At 32.6% G+C, this 20,753-nt stretch overlaps 1 protein-coding gene across 1 annotated transcript; it reads right to left on the bottom strand.

Annotated features, from left to right (window-relative positions):
- Positions 1–1,342: 1,342 nt before the first annotated feature.
- On the bottom strand, positions 1,343–20,436 carry LOC140440017 (juvenile hormone esterase-like). The gene is made up of 8 exons (XM_072530253.1): positions 20,193–20,436; positions 16,400–16,528; positions 13,718–14,057; positions 10,722–10,918; positions 10,474–10,651; positions 8,907–9,070; positions 1,830–1,962; positions 1,343–1,748 (listed from the first exon to the last, which is right to left on the bottom strand). Exons 1-8 carry the CDS (start codon positions 20,409–20,411, stop codon positions 1,432–1,434), a joined length of 1,677 nt encoding a protein of 558 aa, XP_072386354.1. The 5' UTR covers positions 20,412–20,436; the 3' UTR covers positions 1,343–1,431.
- Positions 20,437–20,753: the final 317 nt, after the last annotated feature.

Raw genomic sequence — 20,753 nt, 5'->3', positions numbered from 1 at the left:
GTCGAATTTACTGTGGCTTGTCATTATATAGCATATTGAAAATAATCTTTTTTTTTTCAGGATGATTCGGAAAATGTTTCGAGTGAGAACATTTCCAACGGCAATAAACTAGAAAACGTAATAGGCGAAAATGCAAAAAAATCATCCCGTTGGCGAAAACGAAAATCATCTGAATACAAAAAAAACCAAAGAAAAGTAAAACGTAATAAGGGATAGGAATATCCCTTATTATATAATATGTAATAATAATATATTGAAGAAGAAGACTGATAAGGTGCTTAAAATCTTATTAGGTGGTGTTGCTAGGATCAAGTCGTCGACATAACGCTTTACAATAGCGTTGATCCTCACCTTCAATTTACATGTGAATGTGGCTTATTTTCCATTAAAAATAATAACACAATCAGCCCATATTTCCAAGTTTCATTAAAACATAAATTAAAAATAATATATGAAATATTTCCGCCATAGAAATCCACCCGTCCAACTAATCATGAAATGACGACTGTAGAAGTTCATAATTGTCTCAAACCTTTGAATTTGGTGACATATGGCCCTTAAAAAATTTTCGGTATCGCGTTTTGCATAGATTGCAAATAAATCAGTGCTTTGTTTGTCTTCAGTGGAGAACCATCTCTAAATGAAGCCAAATGTCCGTTTAAAAATTTTTAAATCTTCTTATCTACGAATATGAACATCATTTTCTGCAGAGTTTGTGTGTTTTTTGTTTTTTTTTTTGTTAAGTTAGTTTTAAGTAATGAGTAAAGTTTACAGTACATATATAATAACATCGATAATATACTACATATTGAGTTGTAAGTTATGAACTATTAACATCTGTATTTCTTATAAACTCTATGTCATCTATTATATTTTAGAGAAAGGATGAAGCTTTAGAAATATTAAGCGAAACGTCTTCGATAAACTTATGAAGTAGTTGACTTCTTTTTTTATTCGCCAACCTGAATGACCGATTAAACCTCTGAATTCACTAGTTGAATTCTTTAGAAATATAAATTGACGGTCGTAGTCCTAACAAATATATATATATATATATATATATATATATATATATATATATATATATATATATATATATAGATTAAGATTAAGGGTTGAACCGTGTCAATTATCATTGCGCCGAGCTTTCGACATCCTATTTCATGTCTTCTTCATGGCTTTCGAGGTCTCAGTCTCCCGAGCCCCCAGCCACTACTATACTGATCACTAACCAATTCATTTTTGGTACTGGGAACAGAGGACGGAACATTTATACCGTTGATGTAGACGTGGTTTGGGTGGAGGTTGTCGTGGGGGTTAGCGTGGGGATTGGCAAAAAATGTTCTTCGTATAATAATTTGGTTTATTTATTCATTCACAGATTTTAGCTAAAATAACATAAAATCGACAGCAGTAAGTAATCTATACGCATTAATAAGTAGAATAAGGAGGTCTTCCATATTTCCTATACAAATCGTTCCAAAACAAAATTTTGTCATCATTTGGAATACCTTTCATCTTTAGATCAGTGTTAATTTCTAAAAATTCCAAATTTTCGGCCTTTTCTATAACAGAATTTTCTGGCCAGATGACGTTCTGCAATAATGATTCACGCTTTGGAGTTGGGTTACCGTATTTAATGAAGTTAGCCCATAGTTTCACTACTCGTTTTCTTGTCAAGTAATCTTCTTCACTTCCTTTTATGTTATAGTCAAATATATAGGCCAAATCTTCACTATGACCAACACCTAAAACCAAAAAAATACATTTTAAATAAAACTAATAGTTACACTCAGTTTCTTTAGATTTAATAAACAATACACACTTACCGTTATAAGTACGATTGGTGCGACCCCATAGTGGCCCTTCATAAGAGAAATGATAAGCATATACTTTTGTGTAAGCAGAATAAAGTCTAAGAGCTTCTTGAATTGGTTTTTCAAATTGGGTGTCTGCAATAAACTAAAAGGCAAAAAGCAAATGTTAGCACTATTATGTTTGAAGAGCAAAAGCACAGTAAACTTATAGTTTGCATCATGAGAATTGGAAAATTGTTTAACAAGAATGTAAAGTTAGTAAGCTAATGCCCACAATCCTTACACAAGACATTATTGAGTATGATAAAATAAGGTAGCAGTTACTTTTTAATGACATAAACTTAAATAATAGTAATTTAGTATGAAACACACTGTAATCTGTTCCACTGTCATATCTACAAAAATGTATTCAGCCCGTTTTCCAATAGATTAAGATTTTTTATTTTTATGATCATCTTCACCAGAATTGTTACCAATTTACCTTCTTCTTCTTCTTCTTCAAGTGCCCTGTCCGTTGCGAACGTTGGCTATTAACATGGCAATTCTGATCTTATTTGCGGCGCTTCTGAATAGTTCGACCGATGTGAGCCCGAACCACTTCCTCAGATTTTGGAGCCACGAGTGTCTTCTCCTGCCTGGCCCTCGCTTACTGTCTATTTTTCCCTGGACAATCAATTGCAGTAGACGGTACTTATCGTGTCTCAATATGTGGCCTAGATATTCAAGCTTTCTTTGTTTAATTGTGTTCACGATTTCTTTCTCCTTTCCGATTCTTTGGATTACCTCTGTGTTGGTGACATGTTCGGTCCAGGATATACGAAGAATGCGTCGGTACACCCACATTTCGAATGCTTCTAGTTTTCTCGTGAGCGTCTCCGTCAGCGTCCAGGCCTCCACACCATACAGTAAGATCGGAAAAATGTAGCATTTAACTAGACGTAGTTTTAGGGGAAGAGACAAATCCCTGCTTATGAGGAGCTTTTTCATATTGCTAAATGCTGCTCTAGCTCGTTCTATTCTCGCCTTAATTTCTGTGGCCTGTTCCCATTTTGCATTTACGTTGGTGCCAAGGTACACATAAGATTCTACATGGTCAATTAGTATGTTACTTATCCGTAACTGTCGAGCAGGCTGTTGTTTCCTGCTTATCAGCATCCACTTTGTCTTCTTGAAGTTGAGGCTCAGGCCGTATTCCTCACTAACTGAATAAACTCTTTCCATTACCTGCTGTAATTCGTCTATGGTACTGGCAAGGATCACCGTGTCGTCGGCATATCTTATATTGTTTGTTAACTCGCCGTTTATTTTTATGCCCTCATTTGCATTTTCCATACATTTATTAAATATTTCTTCGGTATAAATATTGAATAGGAGTGGGGATAATATACAACCCTGACGGACACCTCTTTTGATCTGCACACTTTTAGTGAGTTCGTTGCCAATTTACCAATTTACCTATGCCACTAAATAACGTAGTTAACTTCTATACGAATGCATACTGTGAATATTACTACAAAAAGGCCGTTATACAGGGTTGTCCACTCAAAAGAGTCCACCCTGTTATTTGTCAATATTTTTTGGATTTTGTGAAATGCTAAAATAGGTTGATTTTTATTAAAAAGAGGTCATCTGCTAACGCCTCAAACAAGGAATGAAAGGGGGCGCGTAATCCCATGGAATTGACTGAAGTCAAACCGCCACCAAACTGGCACCAGGTTGCCAGGTCATATTTTATTTCTTCAGTAGATTGCGAATAATGGATATATATATATATATATATATATATATATATATATATATATATATATATATATATATATATATATATATATATAATATTGGCACCACAATCAATGACCAATCGGATCCACAACAAGAGATAAAAACCCGAATACAAATGGCAAGACAAGCTTTTGTGAAATTCAGACCGCTCCTATGTAATCAAAACCTAAATTTCGAAATACGCTACAGAATGGTCAAGTGCTACATATGGTCCATCTTGCTTTATGGCATGGAAACGTGGACTTTGAAAAAAACATCTATCAACAAACTTGAAGCATTTGAAATGTGGTCATTAAGAAGGATGATGCGCATACCTTGGATGGATAGAGTTCGAAACGATGACGTCCTTAAGAGAGCCGGCGTGGAAAGAGAACTCTTTAAATTAATTAAAAAACGCAAGATTGGTTACCTTGGGCACATATTGAGAGGAGCAAAATATGAAATACCACAGTTAATCCTACAAGGGAAGATCGAAGGTAGGAGAGGAGCCGGCCGCAAACAATTATCCTGGTTAAGAAATATTAAAGAATGGACAGGAATACACAATACAGGCGAGCTGTGTCATGCCGCCAAGAACAGAATTCTAGTAATGAGATAGTCGCCTACGCACTTTGGTGTATGGCATGTTAAGAAGAAGAAGAAGAAGAATATATATATATATATATATATATATATATATATATATATATATATATATATACAGTGATGAGTGCCTTAAGAACCGGCAAAATAACGCAAAAGATAGAAAACATAATACGTTGTGAAATAAAAAGAGATGAAAGTAGTAGAGGTGAGAAATTATCGATATAAACCTATAATTTACTTTACATTACATTAGAATTATCGAAAATTCCCCACCTTTAGACGTTAGCTTATGACTATATATCGGACAAACCAGTCAACTGCTTCAATCCAAAATTCGGTCTCACAAATATGACAAAAACAACGTCACTGCGCTCACAAAACATGAAAATGAGAAGAAGCATAAATTTGACTTTCAAAAAAATCAAAATTTTAAAAATTGAGCAAAACAAAAAGAAGGGGGAGATATACGAATAAATAGAAATAAAAAGAAATACCAACGCAATCAATTACGAAAAAGATACACATAACCTAAATAAAATATATTTCAATCTGATTTAAACAATAATAAATATAACAACATAAAAAACTCCTAAAGTCATAACATATCTCCACTTTAACTTTTTCGAAAACACTAACGATACGCCCATATTAAAATAATTATATACTAATGACAGTAAACCATGAGATATCAGATATCAATTTTACTTCAGTCAATTCATTAATGTCAGAGTCCCTGTTTTTCGTTTTGGTAAGTTTTTTTTATATATTTTACAATAAAATTTTTTTCAAAATTTATAATTGAACACTGACATAATGATCACTTTTTGAACATGATTTTATGACTACATATTTTTTAGTAGATAGATATAGTGTTTCAGTAAATCAGTAAATTGAAGTTGAAATCAGTAGATCTACTGAAAAATCAGTAGACCCACTACTACTGATAAAATTATTTATGTGAACATCCAAATTATTTAAACAATCCAAACTTTATATTTAATATTTGTTTTTTGGATGAATGTTATTTTTTTTCTAAATGGTACTCTAAATTGATACAATTGCCGTTATCCACGAACAAATACCCTACTGCCACAAGTTCCCATTTTGACAGATATAATCGAAATTAACAGGTACTCAGAAAATTTTTTTTTCAACAAGACGGTACATCTTCGAATTATAGCATAAGTGTAACGCGATACCATAATGACCGGTTTTCTATGCAATGAATTAGACGAAGTGGTTTTATTTATGGCCAGCAAGATCCTCCGATTTAACTACTTGACTTCTACCTGTTAGGTTATTTAAAAGGCAAGATTTAGAATATCATTACTGCTTCCTTAGAAGAACTAAGACAACAAATAGTGTATGAATTTAATCTAGTAAGGACGTTGGTGGATAGTGGAGAGTCGGCTAATGCTGTGCGTCGGGTAATTGTGCGCATCAATGTTTTTAATCTTTTATTTAATAAAATGGCAAGAACTATATATTGTCGCGCCATCTATTTGCAACTGCCAGATCTATCCCACACAAACGAATGGCGGGAGATACTTTACCGGTTTACATGTTTTCGCGTGGTATGTTATTGTTTGTGTATCTGAGAAAAAAATCGGTAAGTTTTTTTCCTGATAGAAATATAGTTTAAAAAGTACATATACACGTTATTTATTTACCATTTTAGACGCTGGTATATTTAGTTTTTCCCGATTCTTTTTGTTTTTATCCAATTTTGTGTTATGTGGTGAAGTGAAAGGTTGTCTAATAGTGGGCATTGTACATCATTAACGGGCAAGGTATACAAAGGCATTTTGTTACGTTTTGTGACTGCCATAAATTCTGTCAAGTCTAAACGTTCATAAAACATGTTTTATTTAGAAAAGCCATTATTTTCCAGGTATCAGAATATCAGCGAATACCCACAAAGGCGCCCTGAGATGCTAAAACTATGAGCAGAGCTCTAGACTTCGTAAAAAATGGTGATAAAATACGAGAAGTTAGAAGAAGATTCAATATTCAAGAATCTTCTATTAGAAAATTTAAGAAATGTGTTGATGATAAACGTGACATTGTAAATCCTCATGTTGAGAAGCGTTGCATCTTTTCCATCGATCAAGAAAAACAATTAATACCGCACGTTTTAAAGATGGCGAAATTATTTTATGGTTTGACCAGAAACCAGCTGAGAAGACTTGATTTCTCATTTGCGAATGTTAGTCATATTAAACATAAGTTTAATGGTCAGATACAAATGGCAGGCAAATACTGGTATTATGGCTTTCTAAAGAGATATCCAGAAATTTCTCTAAGAAAGCCTGAACTCATCAGCGTAAATAGGATCCTAACTTTTATTAAAGAGCAAATTACCATTTTTTAATAATTTTCAACAATTATACATGAAATTTATCTTCAAGGAAGACCGAAAAAACTGAGACCTAAGGGTACCAATCATTTTGGCGGGAAAACATCCGGTGAAAGAGGGAAGGCAGTCATAATTATTTGCTGCTTCAACGCATCAGGCACCTGTTATATTCCACCAATGTTTATCTTTCCACGGATTAGAATGACAGACACATGAACAAAAATAGAATCCATCTAAATCTATTTATTGGAGTAACAAAGGTCTTTTTTATGAATGGCTTCAGCATTTTATAAAATGACGTAAAACCGTCGAAAGATGATACAGTCATTTTAATTTTGGATAACCACTCCAAAATCAGCATTCAGCAGGTATTGTGACTATCACTTATTGACAGCAGAGAGAATAACTCAATATGATTTAGTCGAGGTATTTAATAAAGCATACCTGCATACTGCTACAATGCACAAAGCACAATTAGGCTTTAAGGAAGCTGGCATCTGGCCTTTCCAAAAAAATTAATTCACGGATGATAATTTTTAAGCTGCAACTTCATTTATCTATTGTAATTAATGATAAACTGTTTCCGTCCAACTGTTCCAGTAACAACCAAACTCAAGTCTCTAATACAAAAAATAATGATGATGCAGTTCCACGTACATCCAACAGCAGCATTTTGAAAATTCTAAGTCCGGTTTTGAGATCACCCCAAACAAAAAAGGCTTGCCGGAAAAAAAACAAAAATCTCAGATATTAACAGAAATTCCTAACGGAAAAAAACTTGAGATGGTAATTGAAAAAAATACAGAAAGGCAATATGGAATACGCGTTAAAATGGACAAAGGGGCAAAAAGAAAACCAAGAGATTGAAAAAAGGTATAAAAATGAAGACTTTTGAAGACAGCAGGTCCGAAGATGTTTCAGAAAGTGAACTGAAGTGTGATGGTGATGAGTTGGACGATCTCGTGTTAGATGAAAATGACTTTGGTGTATTATGTGGTAATGGTAGCAAAAAAGACGAGGTATCGTACAAGTGTTCGATATATTGTCAATGAGCGCATGCCATGTGTACAGGACAGGCTAGTCCAGAAGGATATATTTTTGACCTCTGCGATGTTTAGATTTTTTTTAATATATCTTTAACTTGGTTTCTGATCTTTTCCCGTATATTTGTTTGTACCTTTAATATTTATGTTCAATAATCTACATTTTTAAAAGTCATTTTTAAGTTCTATTATTGCGCGCACGTTATCCGACATATGCTCACCATTAGCCGAATAGGTTGATATGCGCGTTACACCAATTGAACATTTCGTTTCTCACTATTCTAATGTTCAACCATTCATTAAATTCGGTCCTTACCAATATACCTAGGCTCTTGAAGTATATCTTCAAAAAAGTTGAAAACTGAAATGTTTTAAGTTTTTGCAATATCCTGAATTAGCCTTAGGAGCGCACCAATAGCCGACTTTCCCCTACCTTTTTGAATATTTAATTGATGAGTAAACTGTTTTGAATTATAAATTTATTAATTTAAAATTTAGTTTATTTTATTATATTGCATTTTATAAAGTTTCCTATTCAGATTTAAAATTTTATTTTAATGTAGTTTAGACGTGACGGGAAAAATTTTTAATTGACACTAGCAAAACAGTAGCGTTACATTTAGTTTTTAAGTGGTGTAACACTGTAACACATAAACTGATACTTTTTCACAAGAAGAGAGAATATTGAAAAAATCATGGACGCCTGAATTCTCAATTGAAATACCTGTCTAATTATGTACCACATATGGTATATTCCCTAATTAATGACAAACATGCAAATCATTAAAAGATGTCTCCAATGGAATAAAAATCGACCTGTTTTAGAATTTTCACAAAATCCACTGAATATTGCGAAATATAAGGGTGAAATCTTTTGAGTGGTTAACCTCTATACGATACCTAAGGTAATATACCACGTATAATGATGAGAATTTTAGAAGAACACAAATAATTTGAAAAATATATTATTAATAAAATCGAAATACCTTAATATTAGATTGGCAAAATATTATTAAAAAAATAACAATACAAAAAGTAGTTTTTTAGAAAAAGACATCGTAGGCAAGAGATTCTGAAATTAGCAACATTTTATGACTAAAAACTAGTCCATTTACATGGAAAATTTCCATTTGCATGGGCAAATTTCAAACAATTCAAATAAAATTAAGAAAAGTTGGTTTTCATTTTTTTCACTTTAAAGAACCGCAATTTTTTTCATACACATTGATCCTAAGTTAGGTTTAATCGTGTTATTTTTGACCCTAGAATATGAGAATAGACTAATAATACAATTAAAACAAATAATATAGTGCACTGACTTACCCTCATGAGTTTTTCTGTACTTAAAGCAACTGGTAGTATACCAAAATATTTACTCTTAATACTTTCGGCTATAATAGCTTTTGTAATTGGACGAAGGTTCATGTCATCAGGAACAAGTTGTGGATGATATAAATCATATTGCGCTACCCATAGTCTAAAAATTGCTGTAAAAATACAATATCTGTTATTATTTTATATTTCTTGACACCAATTGTATCTTTGGTATATACTGTTTTTAATATATAGTATTTTCTCAAAAACAGATGTTACAAATTAAAAAGGGGCGAGCAGCATTATTTTTGATAGGTAATCTTTACAATTTTACAACTATTCAGCAAGACCTGCAGGTTTTTATTAAGAATTAACAATATATTTTATTTAACAATGTTCTAAAACTGTTTTCTTGTGACAGTTAAATAATGTGTTTATATGGGAATTCTTGGGAAGGATCATCCACCATTCCTAGATAATAAGTTCACGAATTGGGAAATATTTCGGAATATTATTGATAACAAATTGGATACAAAAGTACCTCTAAAAAGTAACACCGATATAGACGAAGCTGTTAAACAATTTACTAAAATAATACAAGAGGCAGCTTGGAAGTGAACACCAACCAGACCATTGGAAACTACATCATAAGGATAATAGTATTCAGTGTTGCCTGAAAAACCTATTAGCAACGGAAATCACCGAGTACTTACTTTGGAAGGCAACACGGAAATTAAATCGACCTCGATTAACCAACCCTGCTATTTAAATAGGTAATGGATAATGGGCTAGGAGAAACAAAGAAAAAGCCGAAGCGTTTGCCGATAACCTGGTAAACGTGTTCCAGCCAAACTCTTTGGGCAACAAAAACCTTGAAATAATAAACGGCACCCTAAAATTTTTAGGATCAATTTACTACCAAACAAGCTCTGTAGATGATACGACTAGAACACTAAAAAGTGTCCCGGATACGAAAAAAAAAGGGATTCTGTACTTGACTTAGATGCAATCCTAAGAACGACTACCCTATTTCATGGAAAGTTGCACAAGTTATTGCAATTCCTAAGCCAAGGAAACCTACAAAAGACATTAAATAATATAGACCTATTAGGTTGTCAGCAAAACAGAGTTCCAACCAGTGAACATCAGAGCGTATGGAATAGAGTTAAAAAGAATCCACAATTTGTTCTGAAGCTATTTTCTTGTGGCATTTTAAAGTAATTACTATTTAAATGGAAATAAGCCACAATTAAAGGTTAAAGTAAGTTTATTGACGTTTCAATTTCCACTTCGGAAATCGTTCTCAAAATACAAACATTAGTAAATTAAACAAATTTTGTTTTTTTGTTACTTGGTGAAAAATTCTTCTAATAATTTAATTTTATCTGACTCATTTATATTGACAATTCATACATACATTATACATTTTAAAGTAGACGACTTTAAAATGATATTGCCAATATTGTTGAGTTGCGTTCCTGGGACGACTTTACTTGTAAGATCATTCGTAAGTTTATTCGATTTCATGAAATCAACTTTAACTTGAGAATATCCATCAGAAATTAATTATAATTACCTGTTAATTGATCGAAATATCCCTCCAATGATGTATAACCTGCTAGAATGGGTACATGGTGAAATTTCCCTTCTTTTAGTAGTTCGTGGGAATATTCAGTTATTACTGCATCGTCGTGATTTGGTTCTATAACCGGGGTAAAAACCAAACCTTGCAGTGGATTACTTAAAATCAATTTCTGAAATAAAATAATTAAATAATAATATATTGTGATCGTATAATGTAAACATAAAAAATAATACACTTGCCTGCTTCATTACAGAAGACGCAGCTTCTTGCAATTCTTTGGCATCAACTTTTCTTAATGATTCTACAATATTCGAAGATGTTCCCGTATTTACGTTTAATTTTTTCGCCACTTCTTTGGTGGAATCTGGAAGATCTTTTGCTAACGACCATGGGCTTAAACTAGATCCAGAGTTGAGAATTGCTTTACTAAACAGGCCTAATAAAGAAAAAAATATATAAAGTAAAATCTATAATATAATAAAATTGCATACTTTGCTATATTATTCTACTATAATTGCCAATTAGATTGCCAATTTCGTTTGCATTTATTAAACAAGCAACAGAGTTTGTGTTAATACGTAGGTAATTAAGAAGGGAAAAAAACCAAACACAAATAAACAATAAATTTTATCTTATATGAACTTGGAATAATCCCTTTTTTTTGTGTAACTTTTAAAGAACTTTTATATAATTGTTGTTCTTTTATTTAAAAGAAGATTACTGTATATAGCACTAAAATTTTCAATGTCTTCTCTTTAGTTTAAGGTGTTTTATATGGTTTTAACCAAACACATTTCTAGAAATAGTATTTTGTTGTAATTTCTTTCCCTTCTCAATATTTCTGCTTGATCATAGTTAGGCGTGTGGCCCATCGTAATAGAATGTTCACTTAATGCACACGCTTGTATTTTATTCAAATTAATGTCACTCTTGTGCGATGTTAACCTTTCGGACAAATTTCTGGACGTTTCTCCAATATTTGTCCAGAAATTTGGTTTCGAAAATTAGTTTACGGATTTTAATATCAGATGTCGCTATTTGCGTCCATACGATGCCATGTTAGAGTTGCTTCCTAAGACAGAAGAGATTTATTTTCACGTTCAGAGCGACTGTGAATAGCCGTTCTGAAGAGCCCTTTTAGGGCGAAATACGTATAAGCGGATACACAGACGCACTATACGTGAAATCAAATCTTAACTTTCTTTTCCATATATATATATATATATATATATATATATATATATATATATGTATATATATATATATGTATATATATATATATATATATATATATATATATATATATATATATTAGTGAGATGGTACTTTTTATATCTAAGTTTTAAATTTGGTATAGACTACAAAGGCAGCCTACGATACTGTGAATAGTAGAGAAATGTTCAGTAATTAAAGAGCTAAGAATACCAAATCAGTTGGTAAATTTAAGAAAACTAACTGTTGAAAAAGTTGAATGTAGGATACGAATTCAGGGGAAACTGTCTAAACCTTTTAAAACAAATAACGGGCTGCGTCAGGGAGACTCTCTCTCCTATGTACTGTTTAATCTGGCTCTGGCAAAAGTAATACGTATGTCACAAATCACAACCATAGGTTCAATATATAATAAATCAGTGCAAATGCTTGCCTATGCTAATGATATTAATATTGTTGGTAGAATCTAATAGTGAACGAATTTAATACTACCGCAGAGAAAAACCGCAGAATTTGCGCAACCAACAGATGCTATTTTGGGCTCAATCTCCTCCTTAAATACAGAATTATATCGAGAAATACAAAAAGAAAACTCTACAAAACAATAATACGCCCAGTCCTAACATATGGTTCAGAGACCTGGTCTCTAACAAAAAGTAAAGAAAACATGTTTGGATATTTCGAAAGAAAAGTACTATGGAGTAGTAAATGACAATGAAGTGTGTCTTCGAACTTTAAAGAATATGCCAGGAACCAGATATTGTAAAACATATTAAGATAGGACGTCTGAGGTGGATAGGGCATGTAATGCGAATGGAACAAAATGACCCGGCTAGAAAAAACGCTCCTTGATACGCTCTGACCATTGGTCAGAGAAGAAGAGGAAGACGCAGAAAAAGGTTCTTTGATAACATCGATGAATACATGAGAAATACGGGAATACGTGTTAGCGGAGAAAGGAGATGGATAGGGACGACTGGAGAGAAATTCTTGAGGAGGCTAGGACCCACGTAGGGTTGTAAATCCAGAATGATAATGAACATATTTCTAGCTTTAAACGTTAAACAAACTCATTTTCTCATTAATCGTATTATTTCGTACCATTTCCTAGCGTTGTTATTACTATCTCTAAAAAGACTGGAATAATGTTTTTCATCTTTTTTTTTCTTTTCCTCTTTTTCCTCGTCTCTTAATAGTTTTGTCGTCATTCATCTAACGGAAGTTGAAAAATGATGTTTTTTTATTTTCTCTCTTGAAATCATTTGGGCTACCTATTTTACTTAATATTGTTCTGAAGCTATTTTCTTGTGGCATTTTAAATTAATTACTATTTAAATGGGAATAAGCCACAATTAAAGGTTAAAATACGTTTATTGACGTTTCAATTTCCACTTCGTAAATCGTTCTCAAAATACCTTTTATTTTAGCAGAATTACTTATAAAGAGAAACAATAAGAAGAATAAAAGCATAAAGTTACTTAACCCATTTTTAAGTAACATATTTAACACTAGCCAGATATCCAAAGTCTGACTTACGTTACTTTCGTGGATAATACCAAAATATCCAAAAATTAAATCTTATGACGATTTTTGTACGATGAAGTTGCTATAGTTTTATAGCCATCTACACGCCTGAAGAATCTACAGCTTTAAAAAAAAGGCAAGCGCGAAAACATAAGGATCATTGATAGAATAATTATTATAAGAGATCTCAAAGCAGATTGAATGAAGAGGTACTAATAGAGCATTTAAAACAGAAGAACATACTACAACGTGGAAACTTGGATATGCTAGGTATTCTCTTTTTAACTTCTTGGTATGTTAAATGATATATGGTTTAATAAACAGATTCTTTAATACATCATTTAAACATGATTTAAAAGCATGGGAAGATCTAGCAGTGATAAGTACATACAAAATTGTAAGATAAAATTTAAATTGGAGCCTGTCGAGAAACGTGAATGTTATTTTAATTTTTAGCATGAGTTCATTATTAATGTAAAAGAGTATAATATAAACTCACCTTTTGTTTGTTTAGCCTGCAATAAATAAGCCACAGAAGCGGCTCCCGCGCTTTGACCCCAAATGGTTATTTTATCCGGATCTCCTCCAAAGTTTTTAATATTTTCCTTAATCCATTTAAGCCCTAATATCTGGTCCTTAATCCCATTATTTCCTGGAGCTACAGTATCTCCAAGCGACATGAAACCCAAAAATCCAAGTCGATACTGAACAGCTGCGACGATGACATCTTCATTAAGAAGGAAATCAGGTCGGTGATCATCAAAATCTGCAGAGCCTTCGAAGAAAGCCCCTCCGTAAATCCATACGACTACTGGAAGTTTGAGGTATTTGTTTGGTCTCTGATTGAAAAATAAAAAGCTATTAACGTGATGCTTACATAAACCGAATATTTTTATAGTTTTATGATATATTTTAGAATATACAGAGTCGAACAAAAGTCTGGAAACGCCTAATCTTTTAAATGAATGGTCCGAATTATACAAAAGAGAGATACGCCTATTTTTCAATATGAAGATTTAAAATTTTCATATATTTCTATATGAAGATTTGAAATTTGATGTTGGTAACGTTGCCAGATTTCCATTTTTCTAATAGCATTAGTCACATTGATCTATAAAACATTAGTGCGAAGTATTATGGCATATGGGGCTGAAAATTGGATTATAAACAAGAAAAACAGCAATAAGATAGTAGCAACAGAGATGGAATGCCTGCGAAGATGCTGCAGAGTAACAAGAATGGATAGGAGCAGTAATGACGAAATAAAGCAAAGAACATCAATAGAAACAGACATAATAATAGAACAAAAAAGACTAAAGTGGTATGGACATGTAAGAAGAACTAGCGATAGCAGATGGATAAAGAGAATAACCGAATGAAGCACAATAGGAAGGAGGAAAAGAGGACGACACTGAACAGTATCCTAAACGATAATAGAATGCCTCTATTAAATTTCTCCTTGTTTCTCTATAAATTAATATGGATTCATATTCTTCTTAGTTGCCGGTGCCGAAACGTTGACCATGACAAGGAGAACAGTTCAAAAGATCCGTGTGTGTCAAAGGACGATGGAGACAAAGGGCGATGGAGATGGAGACAAGATCCCAAATCGCCAGCTACGACAAAGAACAGGAGTGGCTGATGCAGTAGAGAGAGTAGCAACACTGAAATGGAACTGGGCAGGTCACGTGGCTCGAATGACAGATAATAGATGGACAAAACGGATACTGGAATGGAGACCAAGAGATGATGCCTACCGAAGCAGAGGTCGTCCACCAACACATTGGACTGACGATCTAAAACGTTGTCATAGGAATTGGATGCAAGAGGCACAAGATCGAAATAGATGGAAAATTATGAGGAAGATCTATGTCCAGCAGTGGATAAGCGAAGATTGAATGATGATGATTCTTCTTAGGATAATTCTTGACCTTACGTCTGCAACACTTGCTCCTTTAGTTTTATAAATACTACTTTTAATGTATCCCCAATAAAAATATTATTTAGGATTTAAATCGGCCGAACGAGGAGGCCATTAATTAATAATGAAGCTCGTATGGCAGGGCAGGTGCTCAGTTGTACAATAAGAATTTAAACCAGTAAAAATTTGTGCCCAAGATCTTCTTTCTCTCTCTTAAACACGCTGCAGCCCGAGCGCTCGTCCTGTCATAAGCGCTTTATTAACGATTAAAAAACAATGTTTTAAAATGAAATAGGCCCAACATACCTATCGTAAAATAATAGAACAAGGTTTGAACTTGAATTTAGGTTCGTGGTGAATTCAAAAATAACGTTCTTTTACTTGTGTTTTTAAGGCTTGAAAGTAGTAATTTTACGTTAAATTATTTATAAGTCGAAAATGATGAAGTTTGCAGAAAAATTACAAGAGGCTTATTTTGTTCATAATGATCCAAAAAATGCAAAAACAAATTGTACGAGCCAAAAAAATTATTGTTACAATTAAAAAAAAAAAAATTTAAACAACTTTTCGCCTGGGCGAACTTTTAAAACTTTTTTGGAGTATCTCATGAAATTGATTGTGTAAAAAATTCTTATGGGAATATTTTTCCGAACGAACCCCAGCTTTTCGCCTTGTCTATAGATAAATGATTCCAGAATACAATACTTTTCTTTGTAAATTAATTAAAAAGTAAAAGAAATAATAAATTAGACTTACAATCAATTTAATTTAACTATCCAGACGACCGGTTTCGCTTTCTACAATATGCAAAGCATCTTCAGATCTCGATACAAAGTTAAATAAATGCTGAAATAATAAACCCATATTAGGGTGTTGTCTAATAAAGATAATCAAAGATAGATGATATAAATTATATAAATTACAGTAATTATGCCAATATTACATGTCTGTGTTTTTTTTTTCATTTTGAAAAACCACAAAAAAAAACCACAGACATAATTACTGTAATTTATATAATTTATATCATCTATCTTTGTTTATCTTTATTAGACAACACCCTAATATGGGTTTATTATTTCAGCATTTATTTAACTTTGTATCGAGACCTGAAGATGCTTTGCATATTGTAGAAAGCGAAACCGGTCGTCTGGATAGTTAAATTAAATTGATTGTGTGTAAGTCTAATTTATTATTTCTTTTACCTTTTGAAATGGACTCACACAAGCAACACATTCATGATTTTAATTAAAAAGTACTTACGTGACGGCTGTATATTTTTAAATACAAGCAATCTTCTTTGCCGGATACAGGTGAAGAACCTTGAATACATTCCTGCGATTTATGTCGTACATCTAAAACTCCTGACCATTTGGCTTTTGGTACAGGTGCCTACAAAAATTAATATACTAATAAAACTGGCACTTTTTAAAAAATTTTTACGTTATGGCTGATTTATAAACTTTACGTTTTCGTTAGCGCTGGCTTTTGCCGTTGACCTTGGCGCTGGCTATCATATACTGCATTTATAAATTCGGTTGGGATAATTTTAAAACAGATAACATATGACATAGACACAATTGTACCTTCGTATTTTCTGTAACACCTCTTAGATAAAAAATAGTTGTATGTATTATAGGTCAGTAAATAAATATGAATTACGGCGATACCGCGTAATTTTTCGTGTCACCACCAAATTGCATGAAATTTTGAATTTACTTCACTGTTGAACTTATGCCGTTGGTTGTTTTTTTATTTTTAATGGTGAATAAAACCCCATTAATAAAAAAGTATTGATTGATTCAAATCATCTTTTAATGAAGTGAATGAATGTCAATTACCATTAAACAAAATAATTAAATATTTTATCACAGTTTAACCCCTAAATCTGACATCCCAGGATTTATTATAATGAAAACACTGTCATTGAATACCTTGTCTCCATGATTTGTATGGAAATTTGTATTTAGGTTATACTTACCTTCCACTTCAAAATTGGACTTATACCGTTGGTTGCTTTTTATTTTTTAGATTTGCTTAGATTTGTTAATTCAAGCAATTTTTAATTATTTATTTATACAATGACAATAAATTTAGATTTCTTTTAGAGTTCTTCTTCTTCTTCTACGACACTACAGCCCAAATTGAGCCTTGCCCTCTTTTATTTTTTGCCTCCACCCTTGCTCGTCTGTGGCTGATCTTCTCCATACACAGACTCCTAAAAGGGCTTGTGCGTCGCTGTTTACTGTGTCTTCCCAGCGCTTTCTTGGCTTTCCAACCGGTCTCTTTCCCTGCATTCTACTATTTAGTGCTCTTTTTGGTAGCCTATCCTCTCCCATTCTTATCACATGTCCGGCCCATTGCAATCTTTGTATTCTAATGAAGTCTGACAGTGGTGCTTCCTTATAAAGTTGGTAAAGCTAGTTGGTGTATCGACTTCTGAAGATTCCGTTTTCCCTCACAGGTCCTAGTATTCTCCTCAGTACTTTCCTTTCGAGTTTGCTTTTGGATGTTTCTTTCAGGACCCATGCTTCACTGCCATAGCATGCTATTGTTCGAATTAAGGTTTTATAGATTCTCATCTTTGTATTTCGGTGAACATTTTTAGACCGAAATATATGGGAGAGGGCAAAATAAGCTCTGTTTGCCTGCGTTATTCTCTTCCGTATTTCTGCATCTTCTGATCCGTCGGCATATATTTCTACTCCCAGGTATGTAAACTTTCCAACCGTTTCAATGTCATCTGCATATATAATGTTTTGTGGGACTTTATTTCTTCTCGTCTGTACCATTATTGTGTTTTTTATGTGTTAATTTCCAGACCTAGCATTTTGTTTGCGTTTTTACTCTGCGTATGTTTCCTGTGCTCCTATTAATGGTCTACTCATAATATTAATATTATCGGCATAAGTGGCCAGTTGAACCGTTCGGTTGGTCAGTAGGTTTCCTCGTCCAGTTTGTATTTGCCTAACCACATACTCCAGTGCCAGGTTAAACAAAGTTGGGGCCAGCCCATCTCTTTGCTTTAATCCCTGCGAAATTTTGAAAAAGTCCGTTCGGTGGTTTTGTATTCGTACACATGCCTGAGTTTCATCCATTGTAGCTTTAATAAGTCCAATTAGCTTATGTGGTATTGCCAATTCAGCCAATATGTTGTAGAGTTTGTCCCTTTTGACTGAGTCTCATGCCTGTTTGAAATCTACAAACCCTTTGTGAACATCAATGTCATGTTCCCATGATTTACTCAAGATCTGTTTGACTGTAAATATTTGATCCAGTGTCGATCTTCCCCGTCGGAAACCCATCTTATACTCTCCAATAATATTTTCTGCTAGTGGTTGGAGCCGCTGGTTTATAATATACGTAGACTTTATATGCTGTACATAGTAGAGAAATTCCACGGTAGTTTTTGCACTGGAGTTTGTCTCCTTTTTTATAGATCGGGCATACTATAGTTTTCTTCCAGTCGTCGGGTATTTTCTCTTTTTGCTATATGTCTTTGATGAGCGCGTGGATGTGATCACTTACATGTTGAATATATTTAGCTGTGACTGAATCTTCACCTGAGTCTTCTTTATGACATTTTATATCTTTAATTGCATGAACGAAGTCCTATATTACTATGGAGAACGCTTTAGTCATATATATTTTATTGTGTTGGTTTATTATCTTTAAAATGATGTACAACATATCTCTCCCGAATACTTAAATCAAGATGTTTTTTAAAATTCGTATTGGTAAACATAAACTAGGGAAATTATAAAAGAATTTTTCTAATGATACTTGGCAAGGAAATAAAGATGATACATATTTTCTATTTGTGGCAATCACTTGAAAGGAATATACTGAAGTCAAACTAAAATTCAACAACGTATTCTACTAATATAATAATTGACGTTTAAGATATTCTTACTCTGACTAATGAGCAGCTATTAAAATTATACAGCCTTGATATGAAACTACAGGAACTATAGAAGAAATATAAAATAAAATTAAAAAATTACTAATAATAGAAAAAACTGCGTGTATTAGTTAAGCCAGTTAACCAAAATAAAAGTTACTTTATAAATCTGAAGACATTGCACAGGTAAATACAGAAATAATACTAAAAAAATGTAAACACGAAAAAATTAACGAAGAAAAATCGCAATAAACCAAAGCTTTATACTATTTAATCAAATTGATTTGGTTAAATAGTATAAAAATATAAAAAAATATATTAAAATTAAAACCTATTTAACCATATTATAAGTGTGATGACTATGATTGGCATCAACAAAAGGAAATCCTCCACAATGAAAGCGATTAGCTGTACTATGAATTTGACGATATTTTCCAAAAGATTGAAAAGTTTGTACAAGTTAGCAACAGGGGATTTTTTCTTATTTTTGAGATGAACGATTTTATAAATTTGGTTTTATTAATAAAACGATAATTTATTGAATTATTATCATTTTTGAAATATCGTAATCTCAAGTTCTGGTTAAGTATCTGAATATTTCATGTAATATTCATTAATAAAATGCAGTATAAAAAAAATAAAGCACTGTGTTAGAACTTTTCCCAGTTATAGGTATAGTACAAACATATTGGTACAAAATGGTATCAAAACTTGCAGAATATTGAATTTCAAAGGGTCAAATCAATGTGCATTTTCATAATTATAAAAAAATAAAAAAATCGATTGTAACAAATGCATAAAAGCATTAAGATAAAGTATTGGTCATTCATAACACTTAAATGTTACTATTTCTTTAAATATCACGACATTATTCATAAAATATAAAAACTACAATGTCAATAATAATTATTTGCCTTCGGCTGTCTCTTAAAAGTGTCAGTATATAGGACATGTACCCTTATATATTTTAGTTAATATATTGCATTATGTATTTTTAAATTATAGTTTACCTTTGTATTTAATGACTGCAAACGTTGTGTTTAAACTAGAACCACTCCAGAATTATTACTATTTTATTTTTTTTATAATTACGAACTCTATAAGAGACAAATTAGATAATAACTCTCGGCAAAAGAAAAAAGTTAATACACTTACAGCAAATCTTAAATCTCCAACTGGAGGTTCGGCGAATGGAATACTTCTAAACCAATATAGAATTTCAGATTTATTTGCATGTGATCTAGCTCCAAAGCCACCTTTTACTTTTCCATTATTGGTATCCACAGTTACGGTATAATCTTCTGAAATAATATATGAATCTACACAGTACGCGACTGCCTGTAATAGCAGTACTATACCTAGGATTTTCACCATTTTCGGCGTGTAATTGAATAAAATACACAAAATTTACACTTTATATATGCTATAATTTTAGTTTATGGCATTTATCTATTTTTAAGATAAAAGATAATTTTATAGAGACTTTGGAATATAGCTATTATGATAAATCTACCAGGATTAAAGGTTGGTATAGCTTCGGGGAAGTAGACACTTGCCGATGGTGACTACTTAACTAAAACCCGTTGAAACGTACACACACACACACACACACACACACACACACACACACACACACACACACACACACACCTACACACACACACACACACACGCGCGCACTCACACACACACACACACACACACACACACACACAC

Source organism: Diabrotica undecimpunctata, chromosome 4, assembly GCF_040954645.1.
Source record: "Diabrotica undecimpunctata isolate CICGRU chromosome 4, icDiaUnde3, whole genome shotgun sequence".
Lineage (NCBI taxonomy): Eukaryota > Metazoa > Arthropoda > Insecta > Coleoptera > Chrysomelidae > Diabrotica > Diabrotica undecimpunctata.
Note: the sequence above shows the minus strand (reverse complement) of the source record. Positions and strands in the feature narration are given on the sequence as shown.

Excerpts from the sequence above, each read along its gene's own strand:
- LOC140440017 (XM_072530253.1), bottom strand. The coding sequence starts at position 20,411 with ATGGTGAAAATCCTAGGTATAGTACTGCTATTACAGGCAGTCGCGTAC. Across the intron at positions 16,529-20,192 it reads TTGGAGATTTAAGATTTGCT|GCACCTGTACCAAAAGCCAA; the intron begins GTAAGTGTATTA and ends TAATTTTTGTAG. Across the intron at positions 1,749-1,829 it reads CACCAATCGTACTTATAACG|GTGTTGGTCATAGTGAAGAT; the intron begins GTAAGTGTGTAT and ends TTTTGGTTTTAG.